Source organism: Microplitis mediator, chromosome 8, assembly GCF_029852145.1.
Source record: "Microplitis mediator isolate UGA2020A chromosome 8, iyMicMedi2.1, whole genome shotgun sequence".
NCBI lineage: Eukaryota > Metazoa > Arthropoda > Insecta > Hymenoptera > Braconidae > Microplitis > Microplitis mediator.
Window position 1 is genome coordinate 21003051 of NC_079976.1, and position 27808 is coordinate 21030858.

A 27808-nucleotide genomic window follows, 5' to 3' on the forward strand; every position below is an offset into this window, starting at 1 on the left:
ACTGGCAATAGTTTTCTCTGTGGTTTCCCTTACCCCTATACTTCCACAGCCAAGGTGGCGGGTAGGGTATCACCGTAATGGTACAGTACAGTATAAGCACAAGTCGGGCCACAGCCGCACAAAGAAAGCAGATAAAGAAAGGAAGCAGTTGCGATGTCAAGGCAAAAAGTGTAAAAGGCCGTAAATGCGGGTATACACTGGAACAATTAAAAAAGAAAAAAAAAATTAGAAATTTGGAGCTTTCAAATGCTTTGTTTATGATCTTGATACGATTATTTTTCACAAAGTTGTAGCCTTTCAAAAATCACTCTAAAAATTCTAAAATTTTTCTGTTTCTTTAATTTTTGCATAAGTATATATTATGACGGTAATTATTCTTATTAGCACGCCTTACCTATCACCTGAACTGGATCTAATCTCATATATTCGTAAAAAAAAACGTAAACTCAAATTCTTCAACTGAATGAAAACTTGAACTGACGATAGCGAAGGAGAGTGAAGAGAATCATTATAGACTATGTTCTTTGCCTTGAGCTTCTAGGTGTAAACAGAATAGGGCACCAGAAAAGTTTTATAAAAAGTTCAGATAGTAAAAGTTTTATTTAAAAAGTTTTATAGTAAAGAAAATTTTTTGCAATTTTAAGAACCATTCAAAGATTGTACAATGGAAGTTGTGGAAGAAAAAGTGTGGGTAAATGCACTAGTAACTCGGGAAACACCTTCCGACGAATGCACTCGTAATAATGGAGATTTATCTTATGAATATGAATTGAGAGTCGTTGATTATTGGCGTAGCGAGAAAAAAAAATGAGCATAGAGAGAATCAGACAAAAATTTATAAGAGTGCAATCTGTGCGTCAGTTATGGGGTGGGCTCATACTTCAAATTAAGGAGGGGCATAGAGAAAAATTAGCAAGAATTTGGGGGTATACATTAGAAAATTTCAGGTTGAACTGTGTAACTATGTGTCGTAGAAGTAACAGATTGTACAAGATATTATATCTGCTTTTCTCCTTTAACGGCTAAAGTTCACCCAGAATGCATTTCTAACTGAAAACCACTTTGATGTGAATAGTATACATTTGGTAATTTATGAATATTAATATTTTGTTTCACATTATTGAGAAATTTCTCAGCCTGCTCTTTTGATAATTTTTTATCTTCAATTGTCAGGACGCAATGAACTTATTTATTTTCTTCCAAACAATGCAATGTGCTCGTTCGAATGATAGAATCCACTTCGATGATGCTTCAAAATGGAAATCATCGGCATCAATTTCTTTTTAAGCTCGTAAAGTCCATCTTTTTAAATCGCAGTCATGTACTATTAAACCTGCATCTACGGCCGCTTTAAAATTTTCTGATGTATATTTACGAACTCTTGCTAATTTTTCTCGATAAATCTCTCCTTGGTTCAAAGTATGAACCCACCGTCTTAACTGACACAGATTGCACTCTTTTAAATTGTTGTCGGACACTCTATACTGAAATAGGAAGGTGTTTATCGATTCACTGGTACATTTGCCCACCCTTTGTCTTCCCTTACTTCCATTGTTCAATCTTTGAATTGTTCTTGAAAATGTAAAGAATTTTCTTCGATTATTTCGACTCCGGAGTATTCGTTCATAGCATTGCGCAGAATATTTTGGAAACTTTCCTTTGTTTGTATTTCTTCATTATTTATAGGCGACTCCGGAATGATTATAGCTTGAAATGTTGTTCAGAGTATAGTTTTATAAAAAAAAAATTTGGAAAATCCAAAAGTACACGCCTCGAACGCTCATGTGTTTTTTTCTAAAAGTTAAATTTCGAATAAAATTCAATATCCCGCTCTTTTCCCATAGAAATTTCCATGGTAAATATACAGTAATAAAAGTAAAAAAAAAATAAATAAGGAGAACATTCCTAATGAAAAATGGCGGCAGTGTGTGTTTGTTTACATGTAAGATTGCCGGTTTTAACCGTAATGATTTATTTTTAAAAAAACGAGAAGGCCTACAGTAGTGATTTTCGAAAGGAACCTTCTTTGCTTATTTCTGAAAATTTTGAAAAAAAAATTAAGTAGTTTCGTCAAGTCGTTCTCGAGATATCCATACCACGCCGTTTTTTTTTAACCACATACTAATGGACGTCCACGATAAATTTTTTTTAATGAACTTTTTTTTATATTAATACATATTAGACAAATTAAAAAAAGTATCAGGATTATTCATTAGTGTTTCAGCTTTATATTAATCTGTTTTTCATAATGTGTAAGAGTAATAGAAAAAAAATATATGCACTTTAATGAGTGGAAATCGTGTGACCTTGACAGGTTGGTTATAAAGCACAACCTCTCCGCTTCGCTTGCGAGGCGTGCAATTTATAGGATTGACTTTCATTTATCTCAATACACAAAATAGAAGTTGTCGCATAATTTTAAACTATTCACTTAAAAAAAAATTACTACGTTATAACACTTAATCGTAAAGAATAAAGTACATCGCAGTAACTGAGCTATTTTCAAAAAGATGTGTTTATTCCGATAATGATGTTCTTCACGTTACTGACTCATACATATTCAAAATATAATCAACTGTTTTTTTTTTAAGTGTCAGTAAGATGCTATTTGGACCACTGCCAAAAAAAAAATCGGTCTATCGGTTAACCCTGCGGGCCAGCCCCAAAACTTCCCGCTGTTTTCGAGCTCGTTGAAAATACTTTGGTATGCCATTGTTTTCTAAAAAAACATTTTTTACCATTTCTTTCTCCCACGATATCTCGCGAACGAATTAAACGATTTTGATGGTTGAGGCGGCAATCGACGTGTTTTATCAAGTTTTGAAGCTGATCAAATTTTAAAATTGATTTATCCAGCCGTTTTTGAGAAATTTCAAAAAAACTAAAAAAAAAATTTTTTTTGAATTCTTTCGTCAACGGTTTCTCTTGAACGAATTGACCGATTTTGATGGTTGAGGTGGCATTCGACGCGGCTTATAGAGTTTTAGAGCTGATTAGATTTTGGAATCAATCCATCTAGCAAATTAAAAGTTATCCAAATAAAACATTTTTGAAAAAATTTTATTTTTGAAATATCTCTGAACGCACCCTACCGATTAAGTTCAAATTTTTACGGCTTCAAGATATTAACAAGCCGCGTCCAATGACACCTCAAAGATCAAAATCGGTTCATCCGTTCAAGAGTTATGAATATTTACATACATACATACGTACGTACGTACACACATACATACACTCGGACATTATCGTGAAATTAGTCAGGATAGCTTCCTAGAACCTCAAAACGTCAAAATCTGATAGAAATTCGGTTTTTGCAAATCGGACCGAAACCAAGAACTTCCCGAATTTTTGAAAATTTTCAATTTTCTTAGCGGGAAGTTATAAATGTACCTTAAAATTAAGATCGCGAAACTTGCAAAATACCCTTTTGGAGTCTACACTTTGACGGGTGATTTTACCCCCTAGATATGTTTTTCCGCCAATAAAAAAAATATGTGTCTCTTAGATTTCGACGAAGAATAAAATATTTCAGTTGTATCGAAATAAGAGGGGGACACCTGGGAATGTTTCCTTGTTAGTTCGGCCGAACATGCCCATCGAAGAGAAGTGCGACTAGAGTCTGTCAATCATACATCGACATCTAAATAGCGTACATGTTGTGTCTCAATAAATATTTATTTCTCTGTCTGTCTTTTACCGCTGTAATTGCGATGTTGTTATTTCTAATCCATCGAAGTATGTTATTATTTCAATATAAGTGATTTATAAGTTACTAGTAACTACAACGTATATGTAGTCGTGAATTATTTACATCAGTTTTTAGTCAATTTTGTTAACAAACTTACCCTGTTTCTTTCAATGCATAGTTAGTAATCTCGCCTGGATGTGGTAAATAATCTAAAACAGCATTCAATAATGGTTGAATGCCTTTATTTTTCAAAGCTGTACCGACTAATACGGGAGTAAAACTTCTTTTTAAACAACATCGCCTGATCGCGTTCTTTATATCATCTACAGTTATTGTACTTTCATTCAAGAATAATTCACCCAGTGTCTCATCAACATTGCTGACTTGTTCAATGAGTTCTTGACGTCTGTCGTGAGCTTCTACAATTTAAAAGAAACTTAAATTTTAAAATAATTTTCTGCAGCTTTATATCATTAAAGAAAATGTAAACAAATTATTTTACCAGCTTCCATTGTTTTCGGGATTTCCTCTTCTCTGATAATTTCCCCATAATTACCATTAAAATAAATAGCTTTTTGTGTAACTAAATCAATTAATCCTTGACATTCAGATTCTAAACCAATAGGAAGTTGAATAAAAGCTGCATTATGATTCATTTTACTTCGCATTTGTTCTAATATTCGATTTGGATTCGCTCCCATGCGGTCAAGCTTATTAATAAATGCTAAACATGGTACATTGTAACGTTTCATTTGACGATTTACAGTGAGAGTTTGTGATTGAACCCCACCGACAGCACATAAAACTAAAATTGCGCCATCTAAAACTCTCAATGCTCTTTCAACTTCAACTGTAAAATCGACATGACCAGGAGTGTCGATTATATTAATATTATGATCTTTCCAAATTGTATAAGTTGCAGCTGATTGAATAGTTATGCCACGTTGTCTCTCTAGTTCCATACTGTCCATCACAGCTCCAACATTATCTTTACCTTTTACCTGCATAAAATTGTTTTATCATGTTAATGAAATATATGTGAAACTGTTATTAGTATTTGAAAACGAATATTAACACAATTGATTTCAGAATATCGGTTAAATCATTTAAAATAATGCACTTTCGATATATGTTTATTAGACCGGTTCAAAAAAATCGACTATTTTTTTTTTTTTCAAAACCCGCAGTGAAATATCTTCCTAGTCATGAAAAAAGAAGTCTGTGGAAACGGGAGCTCTTAATATCAATTTTGAAAGGTCGCTCATCGTAAATTTCTATTTTATGTTTAAATAACATGGGAAAAAAAATTTTTTATTTTTTTATTTTTCTAGCTCGGCATTCGCATCTCATATAAATGAGTCCATAGCATATTCTTGTAGAGAATTTAATGCTCTACAAAAAAGATCTCTTATCATTTTTTGATAAATCCATCCATTCGAAAGTTATCGGAGCTGGAAGTCAAATCTATAATAAATTTCCAGATCTTTTTACTTTTCCAGCAAAACTATCAAACTTATCAAAAAATGTCATAGGATCTTTTTTATAGACAACTTTATTCCCTACAAATTATTTTCAATAAAGTTCTTTGAAATTCCGCATTGTTTTCTAGTTATTTTCGTTTTAATCTTAAGTTCTCAGAATAGAGTAGAAGACTATTATTTTTACGAGCTTGGCATTAAAACGAAAATAACTATAAAACAATGCGGAATTTCGAAGAACTTCAATTAAAATGATTTGTAGGGAATAAAATTGTCTATAAAAAAGATCCTACGACATTTTTTGATAAGTTTGATAGTTTTGCTGGAAAAGTAAAAAGATCTGGAAATTTATTATAGATTTGACTTCCAGCTCCGATAACTTTCGAATGGATGGATTTATCAAAAAATGATAAGAGATCTTTTTTGTAGAGCGTTAAATTCTCTACAAGAATATGCTATGGACTTATTTATATGAGGTGCGAATGCCGAGCTAGAAAAATTAAAAAATAAACAATTTTTTTTCCCATGTTATTTAAACGTAAAATAGAAATTTACGATGAGCGACCTTTCAAAATTGATATTAAGAGCTCCCGTTTCCACAGGCTTCTTTTTTCATGACTAGGAAGATATTTCACTGCGTGTTTTGAAAAAAAAAAAATAGTCGATTTTTTTGAACCGGTCTAATGTTTATTAAATTATCCCTAAATGAGTATGAGGTGGAGTGCTATAACTTAGTTTCGTAAATTGTTCGTTAAAACTTTTTATGCAATCTTCGTTTTGAAAGTTTTGATTCAAAGCGATATATAACGATTAAAAATCGGTTGATACACGGCTCAATGATATAGTTTCAGAATGAAGTGTTAGATAAAATTAATTTATTTATAGCCATAAAATATTCTTCTTCTAAAAAAAGTTCTTCTAATATCACTTAGAAATCATCTTGAAAGGAGAACCTTTTGAAGATGTAGGGCTAAGTGATTGAGGTTCAGAATTTAATCTATAACCACTGTAAATAAAAAGTAGATTGTAGTCAAGGTCGTCAAGTAATGATTTAATTAATATAAACTAAAAATTTGCCTCCAGCCGCAGTCAATTCCAAACCAATTTTTATCATCTCTGAAGAGAAGTTTTGACTATTCTCTTAATAATTTTATAATTGCGATGAGAATTTCTGCAATTAAATAAATCGTAATAATAAAATTTGCATAGCGAAAGTGTTTGAGAAGTCAATGAAAAATACCAGGATATATGAGGTGTGAGATAGGTATTGTAACCGGGATTTGGTAAAGTTATAACATCGTGCTCGGGAGATACAGTAGCGTTAAAAATATTTTGACAACATGAAATTTGTTATCATCTTCTTTAAAATAAAACTTTATCAGTCTTCGTTCGACCGTCAAGGTGTTCAGACCTAAGCCGGATCAACGAGGGCGTTCTAAGCAACTATACTAATAATCACGTGTGCAAGTGTTATAGAGTAAACCGTAGTGCAGTTATTCTTACAAATACTTGGTGAATTTACCGACAATCCTAAACCACTGTGGATTCCTTAGGGAATACCACCGAAATAGATCCCACGGTGTAAAGCAGTCAAAGCTTCTCGTATCTAAATTCCACAAAAAGTGTTACCTTCCCAACAAAAGAACAAGCAATAGTTATCGACACAGCAGTTGACGCTCAGATCCAGAACTACGTCCACAGTTTATCAAATATAGTTAAACCAGAGCGAATAAAATTAATTTCAAGAATCTCCAACAATAGAGTTTGTATTTACTTGGCCTCCAAGCAACTAGTAAAACATGTTCTAGCCAAGTGCCCGAAAATAAAAGTAAATAATTGTATCTTGCAAATTAGACCCTTGTTCTCCAAAAACATTCGAGTAGTCATGTCCAACGTTTGCCCAATAATTCCACACACTGCTATTGAACAAGAGTTACAAAAGGGTGGAGTAAATCTTACTTCAAGTTTCGCCTTCTTAAGAGCAGGTCTTCAAAACCCAGCATTCAGCCACATCATGAGTTTCAGGAGACAAGCCTACGTAGTCCCTGAACATAAGGATAAACTACCAGATATGATCCCGATCAATTATGAAGATACCGTATATCACATATACCTCTTCACTGACACGCTATCCTGCTTCATCTCTAAAAAAGAGGGCCATATTACAAGGAACTGTCCTACTGAGAATGCTAATCCACAGACAACAACAACTACTCAATATGCTATTCATGACAATAATGAAAAAAAGCTTAATCCAAATTCCTCAACAATGACTCACATCAAAAACACACAAAGTGAACAACAATCTAATTTCCTTAATCCGGCTTCTACTAGTACAAGTATGAGTGTAAAAAGACCACTCTCTATCACTAACTCAGAATCAAGTGTAAGCACAAAAGCAAATAATGACAAAGCTTCTGTCCTAGAATCGGCTTCAGACATGAACTGCTCTGATGCTAGTGTACTAGGTAGTCAGGAAAGTCTCACAGGTAAAACACAAAAGAAGAAACTAAGGAAAGCCAAGGCACCAAACTCAACCGATAAAGACTGGACCAATATAAGTAATATATTGAAACAAAATAAATCGTACCCGCTAAGCCTTATTCAACTTCAAGACTTTTATGAAAAAGCTCATGGAAACAGACTCCCAGCACAACTGGCCCTCGAGTACACCAATAACTTGGTGAGCTTTAGGAATATAATCGACGAGCTCCATCCGCATTATTCTACGCAAAGCCTAAAAAACAGGACAACACGTAAAATCTTTGCTATCGATAGTCACCTGGACCTGATAAAAAAAAAGCAAAAAGACAACACTAGTACCAGTATATCAACGGTAGCCACAGTTGACAAACCTATGCACAAACAAATTAACTCTTCACTCCAGTAACTTGTACTCAACCAATCTTCACTCAACTCCACCAAGACACAAGGCAGCTCAATAAATATTTTTACTATAACTACACTTAACACTAAAATCTCTATCCTTACTTATACCAATATGCTATTTCCACAATGGAATGTTAATGGGTTCTACACTAGAAAAGAAAGCTATAACTTCTGATAGCAAACATCTTGCCTGACATTTTATGCCTTCAGGAGATTAATTTTAAAAACAAACAATGCGGACCGCTTAAAGGATATGTGTCCCACCATAAAATATTTGTCAAAAATTTTTCCGGAGTTCATCAATTTGACCCCTTCTGATTTTAATGACTAGATTAAATTAATGAAAGGACAATTGTTTACTGATTTAAAATTGAAATGAAATAGCATTTGATGGTGTAACGGGGTAAAAATTGAATTTACCGCGAAAAATTTAATTTAAATAAAATCTATTGTTCGCACTGTCGGTATAGTTGAATACCACCCAGGGTTATCCGGGTAGGTTGCGACTAGTCGACCGGGGAGTGGAAATTGGAGGCTCGTCTGTCAGTCCCCAATTAGAATTAAGTAGGAGTGTCGGAAGTCCGAAGATTCCCGAAGCCATGCGGGGGGTAGGATATTATAATCGGGAAGACGGAAGCGAGACGACACTTGTTACCGGAACGACCACACGGAGAGACGCAGAAAATTGAGTTCAACGGACGCCATTTCAATTATAAAGGTAATTAATTAATTTTGGGACTTGGTACATAGTGTGGAACCAAGCGATAAATTGTTCAAATTTATTAACAATTACCAGGCAGATAGCCGGTAATTATTTTGAAAGATTACTGATTTTAATTGAAAAGCAGGTGAAGGAGAGAACGCGAGTTTTGGCGAGAGAAAGAGAGTGAGGAGACAAAGACCGGACAAAGCGAGACGGAAACACTGAGGAGAAGACAAAAGAATTACATAAGGACCCAGGACCAGATACCAGACGAAAACGACGAGGACAGAAAACAGCGGAAAATTAAATTGCGTACAGGTATTTATATAAATTTATTCCAGGCCGAAAGCCGGAAAAATTTATTAAATATTTAGTCATATATCAGGTATCGTCGCGTCGAAATTAATCTGGGAAATAAAAATTAAGAAATTGGCTAGAATCAAAATATATAAATTAATTAAATTAATTGACTCCAGGCAGGTTGCCGGAGCTATCGCGTAGGAAAATATTTCCAGGCAGTTCGCCGGAAATATTCTAGAACTTTCCAGGTAGATCGTGTAACCCACGCACCGGAAGTTATCGGGTCTAGTCCATATTCTAGTCGAGAAAATTATTAATTAATTATTGAAGTAAATTATCCAAAATAAAACAGACTTAAGAAAATTACATTTATTAAAATAAAAGAGTGTCTCGGGAAAATTGAGGATAAATTCTGTCGTCAAGGTCACCGGTCGTGACAAGTAAAATTATTAATTAAGAAAATTAATATAAATAAAATAATTAATGAAATAAATAAATGAATTGAGTGAAGTAAAGAAGTGGATAAACGGGAAAAGGAAATTTAGGAAATTAACGCGTGAATAAAATAGTTAAAGACTGGAGGAAGGAGATAAGAGTAAAAGTTGAGAAAAGGTGACCGACTCATAAAATTATTAGAACGGAAAATAAAATATGTAAAAGAATTAAGGGAGGAATTAAAACCAGATAATTAATTAATTGAATTAATCTCTAAAATTTAAATATTTAATTAATTAATTATTTATTAAAGTGTAAAAGTTGTGGTGGGAGAACTAGTCTATGGCGGGAAGCCATTTGGTTAGAAAATATATAAAATTGTGTGTGTGTAGATTATAGTCCAGGGGACTGAGTAAATGAGTGTGTGAGTTAAAGAAATAAATAATTGCGGGTTAATTATTATTGTTATATTGAGAGAGTGTGTGTTAAAGCCAAAGGTAACGGCTATATTTTGTTATTGCGGGTTATTAAATTTGGTTAAATAAATATTGCGGGTCATTAATAAAATATGGTTTATATAATAAGGTTAAAATAAAAAGGTTTATAATAAAGTATAAAATAAAGGGTTTATATAAAATAAGGTTTATAAAAGGTTATAAGGTTTATATAGTTATAAGGTTTATAAGGGTTAAAGGATTTATAAGATTTAAAAGGTATAAAGTTTATAAGATAAAGGTTAAAAGGTTTAATTAAATAAAAAGGTATAAAAATTGGAAAGGTAAAATTATATCAATTTATTTATAAATTATCCTTCCTCATCCTTCTCTTACAATTAAACAAAATTACACCGACCCTGATGATCCAAGATCCGGCTCTGGGAGGCCGTTATTACTTCCAGTGGCGCCCTTTGTAAGGACGACCAGAGTAGCAGCTTAGCCCTGTTATAATGGAATTTTTTGACAAATATTTTATTTACAAAATTACTAAAATCCCTATATCACGTGAACGAAGAACTTGAACCACTTAACTAAAAGGACCTTTTTTGTAGCGAATAAAATTTCCTAAGAATTCGTTATCTGCACTTTTTCTGTAAATTTCGGTATTTAGTTAATATTAACTAAAAACCCAAATTATTATTAAAAAAATTATGTTCAGTACCAATACAGAAAAAACAATTAGAGTCCGAGTAGAACTATTAAGGAGACTTTCGAATAGTATCAAATTGCCTAAAAAATGCCGCAAACGGCGACCCGATAACTTAAAATGCGGCTGAGTTATAGAGAATTAAAAAAAAAATTCCAACTTTCCTATGTATTTTAAGTGGGAAAACTTCAAAATCAAATATAAAGTACTTAAAATTAAAATTAAAGGCTGAAACTTGCAGGGAATTTTTTTTTCAATGTCTATAACAATATTTTCAAGTGGGAGTGAAAAAAAAATATTCGTTCAAAACAAATCACCCTAATCTATATTTACTTCCATGAGTGTATTTTTCCACTATCTTTATTTATTTGATTAAATTTAAAACTATACTTTTAATATTACAGAGAAAGGAAACTCCCATTCGAGGGTGGTGTAGAAACGTTGAGGAAGGTATTGCATGATATCGGATTTACCTTTCAAAAAAGAGATGGCCTGAGATATGTCAGACAGCAACCATATATTATAATTAAACTCCTAAACTTTCTACGAAAGTATAAAGAAAATTTAGATACTAAACAGAGAAAAGTAATTTTCCAAGATGAGACGTGGACATTCCAGCATGATATAAGGAGTTGTTCTTTTCAAAAAACTGCACCAGGACCTCGTTTTTACATATGCCATGCTGGAGGAAGAGACGGATTCGTTGATGTTGCAGCGCTATTCATTTGCACAGACAAAAAACCAGCGGAACATGATGACTACCATGGTGACATGAACTCGGAGAAGTTTCTCCAGTGGTTCGAGAAAGAACTTATTCCAAGATTAAAAGAACTTACTATGATAATAATGGACAATACATCTTGCCATTCGACCCAGGTAAATCACTAGTGTGATTATAATTAATTTGATAAATATATTACTATTATTGGTATAATAATAATGATAATAATAATTATTATTATTATTATTATTATTATTATCATCATTACTATTATTATTATTATTATTGTTATTATCATTATTCTTTTAATTACTTGAATATTTTTTAAAGTGAAGAACAACTAAAAGCAGCATGGAAGGTAGACAAACTTAAGCGATGGCTTGAAGCGCGTGAAATTTAATTTAATCCTAAAAATAATAAGAAAATATTATTCGAGTTGTGCAGATGTCATAAAGAGCCGGTCCAATGTGAATTGGAGAAACTTTTGCAGGAAACGGATCATGTAATTTTGCGTACACATCCGTATCATCCATTCTATAATGCTATCGAGAACGTTTGGGGTATAACAAAACGTCGTTACGATAAAAATGTCGGGCGAGATAACGATTTTACAAAAAGAGCTGCCCCTACACGTGGAAAGAAGCTCTGAGTACTGTAACTAAAGATGCAAGGAATGAATCTGTGGATCATGTTGAAAAAAAATATTAGAGGACTACAAGAATGAAGTTTTCCAAGACTTTAAAATACTTTGTGATGAAGAAAAAGACGGAAATGATATTTTCAACAGCAGTAACAATGATAATTGCTTGGAAACCGTTATCACAGGATAGTTCTATGAATTTAAGTCTAGGTGAAATTGTTATTCCCATTGTAAAAGAAAAACAAGCTATTGATATTAATTTGGATGTGAAAAATTCAACTTCATTTACTGAGAAAAAATTAGTACGCAGATCATTTTTGCAAGAGTTTGATTCAAACGCGGTAAGATTAATTATCTTTGAGACGATGATGATGAAAACACTATAATTCTGCCGTTCAAAGCATAGAATTGCTTGCATACTATGGTATTACTACAGTATTACAATGGTGTTTCTATGGATGTTTTCACTTCTGCAGGTAGCGCGGCAAAATTATAAATATTCGTATTTTTTATTTGTTTTTTTTTTATTAGTCTTTACAAGACAATAATTTTATCATATAAACTTTTCACATTCTTATCAGCCTGACACCATCTCACCATTTAAGTGTTCCAGTGGTATTTGTACAGAAGAAGATCTTGCTGTCAAAAGTATTATAGATAATAATGATGATAGCAGTCAAGAAGTTTTAACTACTAGATCGTTTAAGGATTTCTTGGTAAGTTTTAAAACGATGTAGGTGCTATAAGGGCTTATAACTATCTATACGTCCTTATGACTCATTAATATCAATTATTGTAAAAAATTACCGAAAATTTCTAATTATACCCGATGAAAAAAGATTTTATATAATTTTATAAAATTATATACAAAAAATGGCCCGATCCAATTGTATACAACTGTATAAAAAATGTATACAAGTCTATATAATTATATACAATTTTATACAAATTGTATACAATTCTATATAATTATATACAATTCTATATAATTGCAATATATAGAATTGTATATCATTATGTAGAATTGTATAGAATTGTATACAATTTCTATACAAATTGTATACAATTGGATCGGGCCATTTTTTCTATCCAATTTAAATATAGTCTATATATAATTATATACAGTCTATATATAATTATATATAGTCTATATATAATTGTATAAAATCTTTTTTCATCGGGTACTTTTAACGGTCTGGAATTGAATGACAAATATTCGAATTTTAAATGTTAATCTATAGCTCTTTGGCGAATTTTTTCTTATTGACACTTGTCTTTCAAAATTAATTTTTTTAAGTTGAGAAATTTAAAATCTTTTGAAAATTTATGTAATTTTTATAAGATGAGTCTATCCCAGTAAAAATTAGTATTTATAATCAAGTTTTATACAGCTAAAATAATTTTAAACAATAAAAAGTGTAATCTATAGTCCATTTATTTGATATATAGGTAATAAATGTGTACTTCAAAATAATAGAAAAAAGAGATGAAATTTGTATCTATTCTTGTAGTTCCTATTTACTTTATAATTTAATGGAAACTGATTCATACGAAAAAGTTTAATGATGGACAAAGAAGGTAAGATATCGAGTTTTAACATTCCTAAGTTAAATAAACATTTAATAAGGGCGAATATTTTAGGTTGATATTTTTTCGAAAAAATTATTGTTCGTGCATGTACATTCAAATACACATTGGTGTCTATGTGTAGTTAATTTTATGATTTAAACTATAACTTATTATGATCGTAAAGATGGAACCGATCATGATTGTTTAAATGTAAGAACTGGTATAAATTAATTTATAAAAACTTTAATTTATAAAATTTCTTATTTTTATCAATCGATCTCAATTTAATGATTATAGATTATATTAAAATATGTGGAACACAAGCACCATCAAAAACAAAAATCATCCAATGTAGCATTATGGAAACGATATCATGTAAAAGTAATTTATTTAGCTATTAAATAATTTTAAAGTTGAAATTTTCAGAACTCAAATTGCTAATGAAATAATTAAGTTACGATCAACTACACTTACGATAAAAATTAAAGGAACAGAAAAATTTTATAAATTTTTTAGTGATTTTTGGAAGGCTCTAACGTGGTGAAAAATAATCGTATCGAGATTTTAAAAAAGGCATTTTATAGCTTGAAATTTATAGTTTCGGTGCATTTTTTTCAAAATTTTTTAAGAGCGCCGGCTATTGCGCAAACATGAGAAATACAGCGAGACAAGAAATTTCTAAATTTTTGTTTTTTTCCGAAGAGCCCACGGACCGTGGAAAAATATTTTTAACGAAACCAATGCATAAGTCGTTTAGCAAATTTATTCAGCTTCAATTTGACTTTTTTTTTTAACCTCGTAGGACGATTTGTCGCAGAGACATCAGCCTTCAAACAAAAAACGATCCTTTTGGCTTTAATCGTCGATATTTCAGGTACCAATAATCGCACAGTAAATTGAAGGACGGCGTTGAAAATTTGAATAAATTCCCTACAAAAATTTTTTTAGTAGATTTCATAAAAATCTAACTATTGTATTTGTCCTCATGATGGAATTTTCGAAATATATATATATATGTATATATATTGTGACGTTACATTGCTCGTGAACGAGTCGACCCAGTTGTCGAGATGGAGTCTTGGAGTAAGCGGTAGTGAGTCGGAGAGTCGCCATGGTGGACCTCGACCGCCACCCTAGACTTTCGTCGTTTTGGAGCCTGTGGCCCTGTATATGGTGCTCTTGGAGCCGTCTGTCGCATTAATTAATTGCCGCAAACTACCGCATTATTCATTTATATTTTATTTTATATTTTACCAAGTAGTGTATTAAGTTTTGTGATTCATCGTCGTCGAGAGGTTCCCGATGTCTTACCCAGGTATTTATTTGCGCGATGTACCGAGAGTACTGGACCGCGGATCTTTAGGGCGCTCTCGCGTCATCTTCATTGTATTTTATTTAGTTTCATTATTTGCTTTTTTTTTAATATTAATTTCGTTGATCGGCTTCTTTCGCATTAAAAGAACCACGACCCTCTCTCCACAACCTAGCATACTGAGCGCACCAGGACATGCCGCTACCACCGGTCATGTCTCTCATCTCCAAGGGGTATAGTTTCTAGGTTTTAATTTACGTGTACGTTTAGACCGGTTGCCGATACCAGGGAAATAAAAATCGGCTAGCGCCCGTCAGGATCTGGAGGAGATGAGAGAGATGATTGGTGGGCGAAGTTTAACGTAGCCCAATTTCGTGTAATTTGAGTTTTGAGTTTTTGGAGTAAATTTATTGAGTAAGAATTTTGAGTAATTATTGAGTTTAATTGAGTATATTAAGAAATTACGTAACAATATATATATATATATATATATATATATATATATATATATATATATATATATATATATATATATACACAATATAACGCGCCGTTCTCTAACGATAGCGTCCGCAATTCTACACCGATCATAATGAAACTTGGTATACTTATTCTATGGACGATTACCTTGGATGAGTTCGAAGATAAGCCAATTCGGCCAATAAGTTTAGAAGTTATGGTTACACGGAAAAAAATAAATAGAACTGGCTACCATGTCAGATAGTAGTCAGTGCCATCTGTAGAAAAAAAAATTGAAATAGCAGTGGCTCCTATCTACGTAGTACTGGCTACTCTCTACATTGTACTCAGCGCCATGTCGGATGTTGCTCACTACTATCCTACATATTACACTCTTACATATTGCCCAGTTCTATGTACATAGCAGTCAGTCGTATGTCAGATAGCAAAGGTTACTTTTTAAACATATTACCCACTGCTATCTGCAGATAGCGCCTGCGTCTATTTTTACATATTGCTGGTTACTGTGTATCATAGTAGAGACTTCTATGTAAGATAGCAATGAGTACTATCAGAGATATTTTTTTCCGTAACGACTTGAATAACTTTTTTTTAGGGATGGCGCAGGTATTTATTATTGACAGCGAACAAATAAAATTATTATCATAACTAAAGTAATTATGAATTATTCAACTACATTTGCGTATTTAATTATATAATTATATCATATGAGTTAGTTAATTAATGAACACTTAAATTTTAAATGTTATTTTATAAAATAAATTTTTCTCAATTATGATAATAAATTTATCATAATAATAATTATTATAATTATTCAATTACAATTATTAATTATAATTAATGAACACTTGAATTTTGAATGTTGTCTCATAAAATAAGTTTTTTTCATTTATGGTAATAAATTTATAATAATTATTATTATAATAAATTTATTATCATAAATGAAAAAAATTTATTTTATAAAATAACATTTAAAATTTAAGTGTTTGTGGCGTAATCACAACTACATTCAAATTTGAATTTAGTTGCACTTCCGGCAAATAGAGGCAGCACCTAATGGGGTCTAGTGTCTGGCAATAAAAACTTGACTTGCGCAGTGCGACGCATGCACATCGTATTTTGCTGCCTCGTGTCGAGAAGACCGACGCCATTAATCTTGCGTTCATATAATTTCAAGTGACACCACGTGTTTTTTATAATCAATTAAATTTGCACTCATCTCGAGTAAATAAATAAAAGTAATTAATTAATTACATTAAGGGTTTATAACTCTCTATAAAAATATAATTATTTTTATCATTGCGAGCACCCGAGCTCAGAAAATAAATAATAAAAACATCAAGCATTCCAGTGATTTACAACCTGTTCCTGAGGAGGTTAATTCAACGGAAAATCGTACAGGTGCTTAACTACTCTTTTATAAATTAATTCAAGTGTTCATCAAAATAAAAGACTCAGTTTTATTATTTATTTGATTATCATTATGCTCAATTTCTTAATTAAATTAAAAGTTATTTTTCGCTCAGTAGCCTCTGCAATCATGCTACCACGTGTTCAACAAATAAATTAGAATCAGTGTAATTTATTATGAGCTCATTAAATTCAATTGAATCAAGTGATTATTATTATTAAAACTCAATAACTAAATTAGTTATGCATTCAGTGCTATTAAAAATAGTAATTAATGTGTTCAATAATTAACTTCGCTCGGTAACCTCTGATTTCACGTTAATTTTCATTCTGACATTTTTGCGAGCAACTCATTGTTCAATTAAACTCAACTTAATTATTTTAATTTGTTTACTCGAGCTCAATTCAATAATTCGTATTCAATCATTTACGTATTTATGAGCTCAGACATTTAACAGTATTGATAAATTAAATGAACGATTTAATTTGTAACCCAGTGATATTTTGTGCTGTGACAAATAAAAATATTGTTATATTTTTAAATATGCGTATTTTTCCAACATCCTAACCACCAACCAGTCCTGGCATGCATTTATATTATTATTATTACAACAGTGTTCATTAATTAACTAACTCATATGATATAATTATATAATTAAATACGCAAATGTAGTTGAATAATTCATAATTACTTTAGTTATGATAATAATTTTATTTGTTCGCTGTCAATAATAAATACCTGCGCCATCCCTAAAAAAAAGTTATTCAAGTCGTTACGGAAAAAAATATCTCTGATAGTACTCATTGCTATCTTACATAGAAGTCTCTACTATGATACACAGTAACCAGCAATATGTAAAAATAGACGCAGGCGCTATCTGCAGATAGCAGTGGGTAATATGTTTAAAAAGTAACCTTTGCTATCTGACATACGACTGACTGCTATGTACATAGAACTGGGCAATATGTAAGAGTGTAATATGTAGGATAGTAGTGAGCAACATCCGACATGGCGCTGAGTACAATGTAGAGAGTAGCCAGTACTACGTAGATAGGAGCCACTGCTATTTCAATTTTTTTTTCTACAGATGGCACTGACTACTATCTGACATGGTAGCCAGTTCTATTTATTTTTTTCCGTGTAATTGAAATTTTGTAAATTTTCCAAAAAAAATTTCTTTACTCATTTAACTGGATGTAACTTTCCAACGGAAAGAGATAGCTTATTTTTGTTTGTTTTATGTGAAAGCTCGTTCGATTGCCTACAATTTTGACTATACAGCTCATTGATTGGACCATTTTTTCTAGTAGATAAATGGTTTTGAACATTTACAAAATATTATAAAAACTAATTTTATGCAGGTTTTCACTTTGATTATAGCCACAATTTTAAACCGATCGCCTTGAAACTTAGTACACGTATTTTGTGGGTGACTTGTTCGAGTTTGAAAATGAGCTCAATCGGTTGATTAGTTTAGAAGTTATAGCATTTCAAAATTTTCAAAATGTCCAAAATTCATATTTCTACTTATTCTTTCTTTAATATCTTTCAAACGTGATAACTTATCGACTTTCTATAAAATTCATCCGAAAGCTCTTCAAATATGCTTTAATTTTCATGCGTAGCTCTCTCATGCATGATCACGCATGCTCATGGCTGGCAAATATTCAGGCATGATCATGCTTGAGCAAACATAATTATTTCCAAAATAATACCCACCCAAAATCTGTGAAAAAAGGGCACAGTACGATTTTAAGCATATGTGTTGATCTATTTTTAATATCACACACTCAAATAGTACGTGAAATTATATTAAACACTTCGGATATTTTGTCGCGGATTTAATGTCTTCGGATTACGAGTGACGGAACCGTAAAAAACATATACAAATATACAAAATTAGTTAAGTTCTTTTTAATAATTATAATTGAACGGGGCCGAATTCGATGGCCAATTTATGACACACTTTTCCTTCGGCCCTAAAATAATCTTTTAAAAAAGAAGTGATCCAAATAATGGCTTTTTTCTCGAGTGTTTGTGTTTACGGGTTACGGACACATTTTCTACTGCTTGACGGGAAATTTTTTTTTTTACATTTTGATGTTTTTTTAGTAGTTTAATACATCAAATTGGTCTTTATAAATAATAAAATTAATTCTTATTGTATTCTCTATCCGATGATGTGTAACTTGGTTAAGCTCTGCGGACTAACAAGAATAAAACAGTAAAATCAGTAGAGAAAAAAAGGCAAACTGAATTTTTCGATCGTAAAGCCCACTCTAATGCTTCCGATTAAGAGTCGTGCAGCAATACATTATTTAGGTATCTTCATTGATTCGTTTATTTACCATTTGATATGGTATGAATCTTATTTTTAGACTAGTAAGCCTTTTCTGTGCCTATTTAGACAGTCGATCTGAAGGAGTAAACTCCAACCGTGCGTCGGAGCTGACACACACACACTTTTTTTTTTATAATTTTCTAGCTCACAAATCAATCAACAGATTTTTATGTACAATGAATGTTTTTGTAGAAAATTGAAAGCTCTACAAAGAACGCTCTACAAATCTCTTATCATTTTTTGATAAATCCATCTGTTCGAAAGTTATTTGAGCTTGAAATCAAATTAATAGTAAATTTTGAGATCTTTTTACTTTTCCGGTGAAACCATTAGACTTATCACAAAATGTCATCTTGTAATATTTTCTTCTGTGTCTTACTATACTCATTCTGTGACCGTGACTACGTTTGGTGAACAAATGTTACAGCGAGCCTAAGCCTCCCGCAATGAACATAATCTGTTTAAGTTGTAATCAACTAGAACTTAAATTTTATTATTTAATTACTACTATAAAAATTAGTCTCGACTAAGTATTGGGAATTTCCCGTGCCATTGAAAAAACCTCATTTTATTGTTTCATCTCCGACACATATATATATATATATATATATATAATGATGTACTACCCCTACAAAATCACGTTATCCTAATCTATTTATAATGAAGCTGTATAGTTCCAGGTAGACTAGGGTAGCTGTCCATCTAAACCTGCATTGTTTTCACAAAACAACTAAAGTATACATTTATTTTAACTACCGAAATTTATGGTAATTACTTATAATTAGCCCCGGACAATCTCATTAATATAATTCTTTTTAACTTAAGTCATTACGTTTTCCAATACTTAAAATTATCCTTGATCAATTTGAAGAGAAGGGGAACTGTTGATCATTAGTCCTATTGTTGATCGAGCATATAAAAGAACTGAAATAATTTTGTAACTCAATTAAGTTTCAATTCTCAGTGCAACAAGTTGGTTCTCTGTGAATATAGTGACAGCTAAAAATAATTATAAAGTTACAATTTACAATAAATTCGTAAAAATGATTTCTGAGTTACACAAAATTTCGAAGCCTGTTATCAAAGAAGGTGACTTAGAACTTTTTAGTGAAGTCATTAATTTTTTATCAAAAAAACCTGACTGGACGGCTATAGGAGTGTGTATTATCCATGTGGCAGCAGAAAATGAGCGCGAAGGAGTAATTAAATTTGTTGTTGACAAGTATCCAGAGTTACTGAAAAGTCCGGATCTAAGGTGCAAGTTACGGATTTTGCTAACGTTAATAATGAACTTGGACGTCGATGCCGTCGAAATGGTTTCAAAAACTGGTTTTTCAATAGATAATTATATCAAATTTGATGCTGTCCTTGGTATAGCTTACAATCTATACAACTCTCCAATGCTTAATGACGCAGATATCCAAAAAGTGAAAAAAATAATCAATCTTTTAATAGAGTCCAGTGATAATAATTTTAACAAGTATGATGTTACATTAAAAGTTAACGAGGAGACCTTAAATATTGAAGCGTTAATTAAACCTGAACGTGATGTTAATACATTATATGGGACACAAACTTTTATGGAAATAATTGTTCATTATTTGAGTTATTATCAATCTCTGGATGACCCTATTCGGCAACTAAGCTATTCAAAAGTTGTTGATATTTATCATTTTATTGGGAGATTGTTCATCAAGAAAATTGTTGTTCTGCTTGATTTGAACTTACATGTGCCAGAAAATATTATAAACGCAATCAATAGTGATTGCCAACCTAAATGTTTCAAGGAGCAATGTGAAGAAGAACTGAAAAGGATGATAGGGATTCAATTGATGAAACGACGGTTACAGCTTATGGTATTGCAACCGCTAGCATTAACACGTTGGTCAAGTTTACGTGCAATCAAAAATTAAAGGAATTTATTGTGTCAGAAGAAATTGTAGTAAACTATCTGATTTATGCCACTACTATCCAACATCGGTTTGAACTTTCACTGAAGAGACGAAAGTTGTTGGATATTTCGGAATCTGTATTCAAATCGACGTACGAAAATTGTCCAGAGTTACCGCCAGAGTGCATTAGTATAATACACTGGTCACAGAAATTAAGGGATAGAAAAAAAATCCGAAATTTTTAGGTGATTTTCAACATGCTGTAACTCGGTGAAAAATGGTCGTATAAGAAAATTAAAAAAGCAAATTGTAGCCTCAAGTTTCTAGTTTTCAGATCTGGAGCTCAAAATTTTTTATCATGTACGGTTCCGGGGTAATCATAAAAAAATCAACGAAAAAAAAATTTTCAAAATTTTTGCTGGTCTTTCAATACCTCTATGGGCGTCAATAAATTTTTTTGAACAATCCGACCGTACGACTTTTCTAGAAAATTTTATTCCTTTTAATTTGGCGGCCTGAAAAAGTCTCTACGACAATTTGGCGCCGAGTTATCATTGATCAAAGCAAAAAAGTCCATTTTGGCTTTGATAATCAATAACTTCGGATGTATTGGTCGTACAGAGAATGAAAGCAGGGTTTTGAAAACTGGAAAACATTTTCTATAAGGCAAAATTAGAGGCATTCGATAGAAAAATTTTTTTTAAAGCGATATTGTTTAGTATAAAACAGGTCAAAATTCACAAATTTAAGGATATTCGGAAATCTTGCTATAACTTTGGATATAACGGATGAACAAAGGATATCTTCGTCTTTTTTTCAACCTCAAAGTGTCCTGAAAAAACCCTGAAAATTTCAAATCGCTGCGATTTTTCTTTCTTAGTGCCCCGAAGCTTTAAATTTATCGATTTTGTCAAAAATCACCATAATTGGTAGTTTCTCGGTTTTTGTTCATTTTTCGATTTGAAAATGTTTTTTTTACCATTAACCTTCATTTCCTTGATCAAAAAGATTGATTGTCGAAAGAAATTGAAAAAAGAAAAAATTTTGAAAAAAAATTTTTTTTTTCAAAATTTTTCTTTTTGTTGTATCCGCAATGATTTATCATTGTCAAAAAAAATTCCTCCAATTTTTCTTTCCGCCGGCATTACCGTTACCCAAAGTGTATGTTTGTTAAGTTGACATTTAAAGCAGATGCAGTTACAGCGGTAAAAAAAAATTGAGGAATTTTTTTGGACAATGATAAATCATTGCGGATACAACACAAAGAAAAATTTTGAAAAAAAAATTTTTTTCAAAATTTTTTGTTTTTTCAATTTTTTTCGATAGTAAATTTTTTTGATCAAGGAAATGAAGGTTATCGGTAAAAAAAAACATTTTCAAATCGAAAAAATGAACAAAAACCGAGAAACTACCAATTATGGTGATTTTTGACAAAATCGATAAATTTATAGCTTCGGGGCACTAAGAAAGAAAAATCGCAGCGATTTGAAATTTTCAGAGTTTTTTCAGGACACTTTGAGGTTGAAAAAAAGACGAAGATATCCTTTGTTCATCCGTTATATCCAAAGTTATAGCAAGATTTCCGAATATCCTTAAATTTGTGAATTTTGACCTGTTTTATACTAAACAATATCGCTTTAAAAAAAATTTTTCTATCGAATGCCTCTAATTTTGCCTTATAGAAAATGTTTTCCAGTTTTCAAAACCCTGCTTTCATTCTCTGTACGACCAATACATCCGAAGTTATTGATTATCAAATCCAAAATGGACTTTTTTGCTTTGATCAATGATAACTCGGCGCCAAATTGTCGTAGAGACTTTTTCAGGCCGCCAAATTAAAGGGCATAAAATTTTCTAGAAAAGTCATACGGTCGGATTATTCAAAAAAATTTATTGATGCCCATAGAGGTATTGAAAGACCAGCAAAAATTTTAAAAATTTTTTTTTCGTTGGTTTTCTTATGATTACTCCGGAACCGTACATGATAAAAAATTTTGAGCTCCAGATCAGAAAACTAGAAACTTAAAGCTACAATTTGCTTTCTTTAATTTTCTTATACGACCATTTTTCACCGAGTTACAGCATGTTGAAAATCACCTAAAAATTTCGGATTTTTTTTCTATCCCTTAATTTCTGTGACCAGTGTACTTGACAAATGTAGTGATAATAATTTGATTAATTTTATTGTCCGTAATTGTAAGCATTAATTTTAACTTTCTTTTCTACATTGAAATAAGTTGTTTAAAAATTTAAAAATAGAAATTTTTTTAGTTTCTAAAAATATAAATATTTAAAGTTAGTAATTTTTTTAAAATATGTAAAATATTTTGTATATATATATGTATATTTTTTTTCATTGTTAGCACTAGGTTCATTAATCAATTTAAGTTGAGGATTTTTAACAAAATTTTTTTCTAGTAAGTTTGTAATATTTCTTAGAGATTTAATCGAACAAACTTAGATGTTTAAAAATATTTAAAAAAAAAATTTTTTTTATGTTGTAAATAATGTTTAAAATTATAAGTTTTTCTGTAAAATTAAAATATTTTAACTAAATAACTTTTAAAAATATTCAAGATATTTTTTATGTATATGTGTTATTTTTAAAATACATGTTTGTTAAATTAATGACCTTAGTTTTTTTATAACTATTTTTAAGTTACCGTTGAAAAAAAAAAAAAATTTCATTTTTGCAGGCAAAATAGGGTACCTACTAAAAAAAAAAAAAATTTCTGGATTTTAAATGAATTTCGTTAAATTTTTTTATAAGTTAATTACATGAAGAAAAATTATATTTTACATGATCATTAGATACAAAACAAGAAAAACAAATTTTTAATAGTTTACATAATAAAACAAAAGTCACTATTGTTTTTCAAATGACCAATGATTTTTAAAAAAGTTTAACAAAAAAAATTTTAAATAACGATCAATTACATTTACAAAAGTGATTTTGGAATGTTATTTATATTTAATTTTTTTTTTGTCGCACTCAAATTTACTTCTTGTCGCATGCAGATTATCGTTTAACCCACAAAAATGTCGCGGCAACAGTTGAATCAGCAAAAAGCTACTTGGAGAATAAAACAGCGAGCACTAAGATAGTACTTATATTGCATTAATGATAAAAAAAACTGTTTTCAATTCGTGCGGTGTTGTCGATTACCGCACTAGTTGTACAATATACTATTAGCGGTTCAATAATGAACATATTACGAGAAATCTACTTTCATTTCGGCTGCCGAATTACCTTTTTCTGTAGAGCATTTGATTCTCTGCTAAAATATGTTATGGTAGTTTTAATTTATTGATCCGTTGACGAGAAGTGAAATTTTAGAATTAGAGAGAAATTTTCTCGTCATTTAAATGGCAAATCTTATCTAAGCGAAGACGTTTTGTAATTGAGTTGGAGGGCTCACTTTGATACCCAATTTTTTAAATTTTTTTATGTTGCGTTTGACGTAATTTTTGTAGGCGATCGAAAAATAAAATATCGATATTATTTGGCACAGTCTAATTTGTATCGATTAGACTGTTAAAAAAAAATCGACAATTTCTTTTTTTTTTTAATTATACGGAAAATATTGTTCGAGATGATAAAAAAAAAATACTGTTAAAGTTTGAACTCTCAATTTCAGTATCAACACCCGCCTTATCGCAATTTTCGATTTCCCATTTAAGGAAGTTCAAGCGATACTAACTGACTCTAAAAAACAACTAAGCTTTTTCATTTTTTCATCTGACAAAAATATGATTAAAATTCTTTTTCTTTTAATTATAAAAATTATTTGTACTTTACTTGCACACATTTATTAGTATTTAATAACTTAAAATATTTAAAATACTTCCGTAGTAAAAATTTTAAATACACGGAGAAAAATGTTGGTTCAAAACCTACTAATTTTTATTATGCTGTCGACGAAACTTGAAACAGTAAGGGAAGCATCCACAAAATTATTATGCTCATACGAAAAATTATTATGCTGTATCATAATACTTACTACGCGCGAGACACTTATCGATAAGATTTAATAAAAATTACTTCCATACATTATAATAATTGTGATGCGGCATAATAACTTTTCATAAGAGCATAATAATTTTGTGGATGCTTCCCTTACTGTTTCAAGTTTCGTCGACAGCATAATAAAAATTAGTAGATTTTGAACCAACATTTTTCTCCGTGTAAGATATGGCAACAGTGCTTTTTAATAGGTATATGTGGACATGTGTGTGAACGTTTATAACCGCTAAAGTCAGGTGTTTAGCAAAAGTTTAAATAAATAATTTCTCTTTATTTAAAAATGGAGCAAAATACTTATTGCTAAAATTGTCTTATGATATTTTATGTTTACTCACAAATTGGAGTTTTTACCGAGGAGACTAAAAAAAATTTTTTTCATTTCTTATGTTTTTAAAATTGGCGCCACATAACAGCTGTCTCTGGCAGCGTTACCAAGGCATCTATTCTCTATGACACCTCAACTTATTAACCACTAAAATAATTTTTTCAACTTAATTTTTCTCATTGTTTTTAACGATAGCAATAACTTTTAAATATATAATTTGACTGTACACTTATTCAACTTCTTTATATCAGTTGTTGAGAGCTCAAATTGGACAGTTGACAGCGAAAAAAATTCATATTGCTAGGGCCATAGTGTTTCTGTCATAAAAGCCCATGTATAAGGATTGAAAAAACACGGTTTTTAATCGTTTTTTTCTCAATAACTATATGGTAAATCCTCAAATAATTTCAATAGTAGATGTACATTCATCTTTAAAAATGTAAAATTTCAAATCTTAAAGTTGGAATTTTCGATAACCATAAGAAACGCGCGAACCTCCTTAAATAATATAGACAAATATTTTTTTTAGAGTTTGGAACTTCATTACTCACCAGAGAATCCTACAACTTATTTTTTACAAATTTTTTAAATTCCTGAAAGCTTTTTAGTTATTTGCATTTAAATATTAATTCGTCCCAAGAAATCATATTCTGGTCGATTTTGTTTACTCACTTTTAAACGCAAATAACTAAAGAACTTTCGAAAATTTCGGAAACTTTAGTATAGATAATTTTTAGGAAATAAAATGATCTACAAAAAAGGTCCTGCAATATTTTACGATAAGTCTGATAGTTACGCCGAAAAAGTCAAAATGCTAAAATTTATTGTGAATCCAACTTTGACCTTGAATAACTTTTAAAAAATTAAATTTATCGAAAAATGATAATCCACCTTTTTTGAAGAGCGTTCAATTTTCAACAAAAATACTTATTGATATTTCTGATACACTGATTCCCTGGTGAGTGATAAAATTCCAAAATTAGAAAAAAAATTTTCCTCTGTCATTTAAATGGGAAATCGAATATTGCGATGAGGCAGTTGTTAATACTAATATTGAAAGCTTACCCTGATTAAAAAAGTGAATTGAAAAGTATTGAAAAAGATGAGAAATGAATTCTTTCGAATACTTTCTATACCCCAAGGTTTTCATTTTGACATAAAATGAATACTTTTCAATCCCAAAATAATAAAAGAATTTCTAAACTTCCGAGGAATTAAAAAAGATTCAAATGAATTGATATTTTTAATCTTTCTGAATCCTTCTCAATACCTAAATAATTTCACATTTCGGGTCATGTGTGGGATTGAAAAAGATTGAAATGAATTGAAATTTTTGAATCTTTCCGAATCCTTCTCAATGCCTAAATAATTTCACATTTCGGGTCATGTGTGGGATTGAAAAAGATTGAAATGAATTGAAATTTTTGAATCTTTCCGAATCCTTCTCAATGCCTAAATAATTTCACATTTCGGGTCATGTGTGGGATTGAAAAAGATTGAAATGAATTGAAATTTTTGAATCTTTCCGAATCCTTCTCAATACCAAAATAATTCCATATTGGAAGGTATTGAAATGATGAAAGATTGAATTCTTTTCAATACTTCCGAATTCTACTTTGGAATTGGAAAGTATTCAAACGATCGAAATTTCAATTCCATTCAATACTTTCCAAAACCGCCGAGGGATTGAAAAGAATTGAAATAATTTTCAATACTTTTCAATTCACTTTTTTAATCAGGGTAAACTTTAACGGATTTTTTTTTTATCATCTCGAACAAAGTTTTTCGTATAATTTCAGAAAAAAAAGTAGCCGATCTTTTTGAATCAGTCTACTATACATGCATAAATAATAGTATATTTATAACCACAAACCTCGTGCATTTCCGATATTCTCCCAGTATAAAACAAGATTCGCTCTGTTAATGTTGTTTTCCCAGAATCTATATGAGCGGAAATTCCTATATTACGAATCTTTTCCAAACTTTTATGCTCTGCATACTTTTTGTAAGATGACATAAGCCGAACATTCTGTAAAAATTTGATCAATGTATAATTTTCACTGAAATGTTGAAGTATAATCATTTAAAATATATGATAAACCAATCGTAGAAGTATACAATGAGCAATTTAATTTATTTATTTATATTATTATACTTGATATTAAAAAGTTTTGAAAATATACCACCCTGCATTTAACCTTAATTATTAATCAAAAAATTACCAAAAATTTTGATGACAGTCCAGGTAATCTATTACCACACATTCGTTGTCTAAGTACCAATAATATAGTCATCGTGTTATATTTATATCACGTTTACTTTGAAAATCACTTGACTTTTTAAATCAGTTACACCGGTGTTATGATTTCTTAGTTTTGTCATAACCTCATAAAAATTCAAACCAGAGAAAACATCTTGCGAAGTGGTTCTTACCCGAATAGCACAAAGCACACTTTG

General features: G+C 30.8%; 1 protein-coding gene across 1 annotated transcript in view; it reads right to left on the minus strand.

The window, feature by feature from the left end:
- The window catches only part of LOC130673164 (elongation factor G, mitochondrial), a 39077-nt gene extending 11272 nt beyond the window's left edge, over positions 1-27805 (minus strand). Inside the window, exons 1-4 of the mRNA XM_057478106.1 lie at positions 27574-27805; positions 27225-27380; positions 4191-4689; positions 3846-4107 (exon numbers count right to left, since the gene is read on the minus strand). Coding sequence (XP_057334089.1) covers positions 3846-4107; positions 4191-4689; positions 27225-27380; positions 27574-27645 — 989 coding nt within the window. The 5' untranslated portion in view covers positions 27646-27805. The remainder of the gene's footprint in view (positions 1-3845; positions 4108-4190; positions 4690-27224; positions 27381-27573) is intronic.
- Positions 27806-27808: the final 3 nt, after the last annotated feature.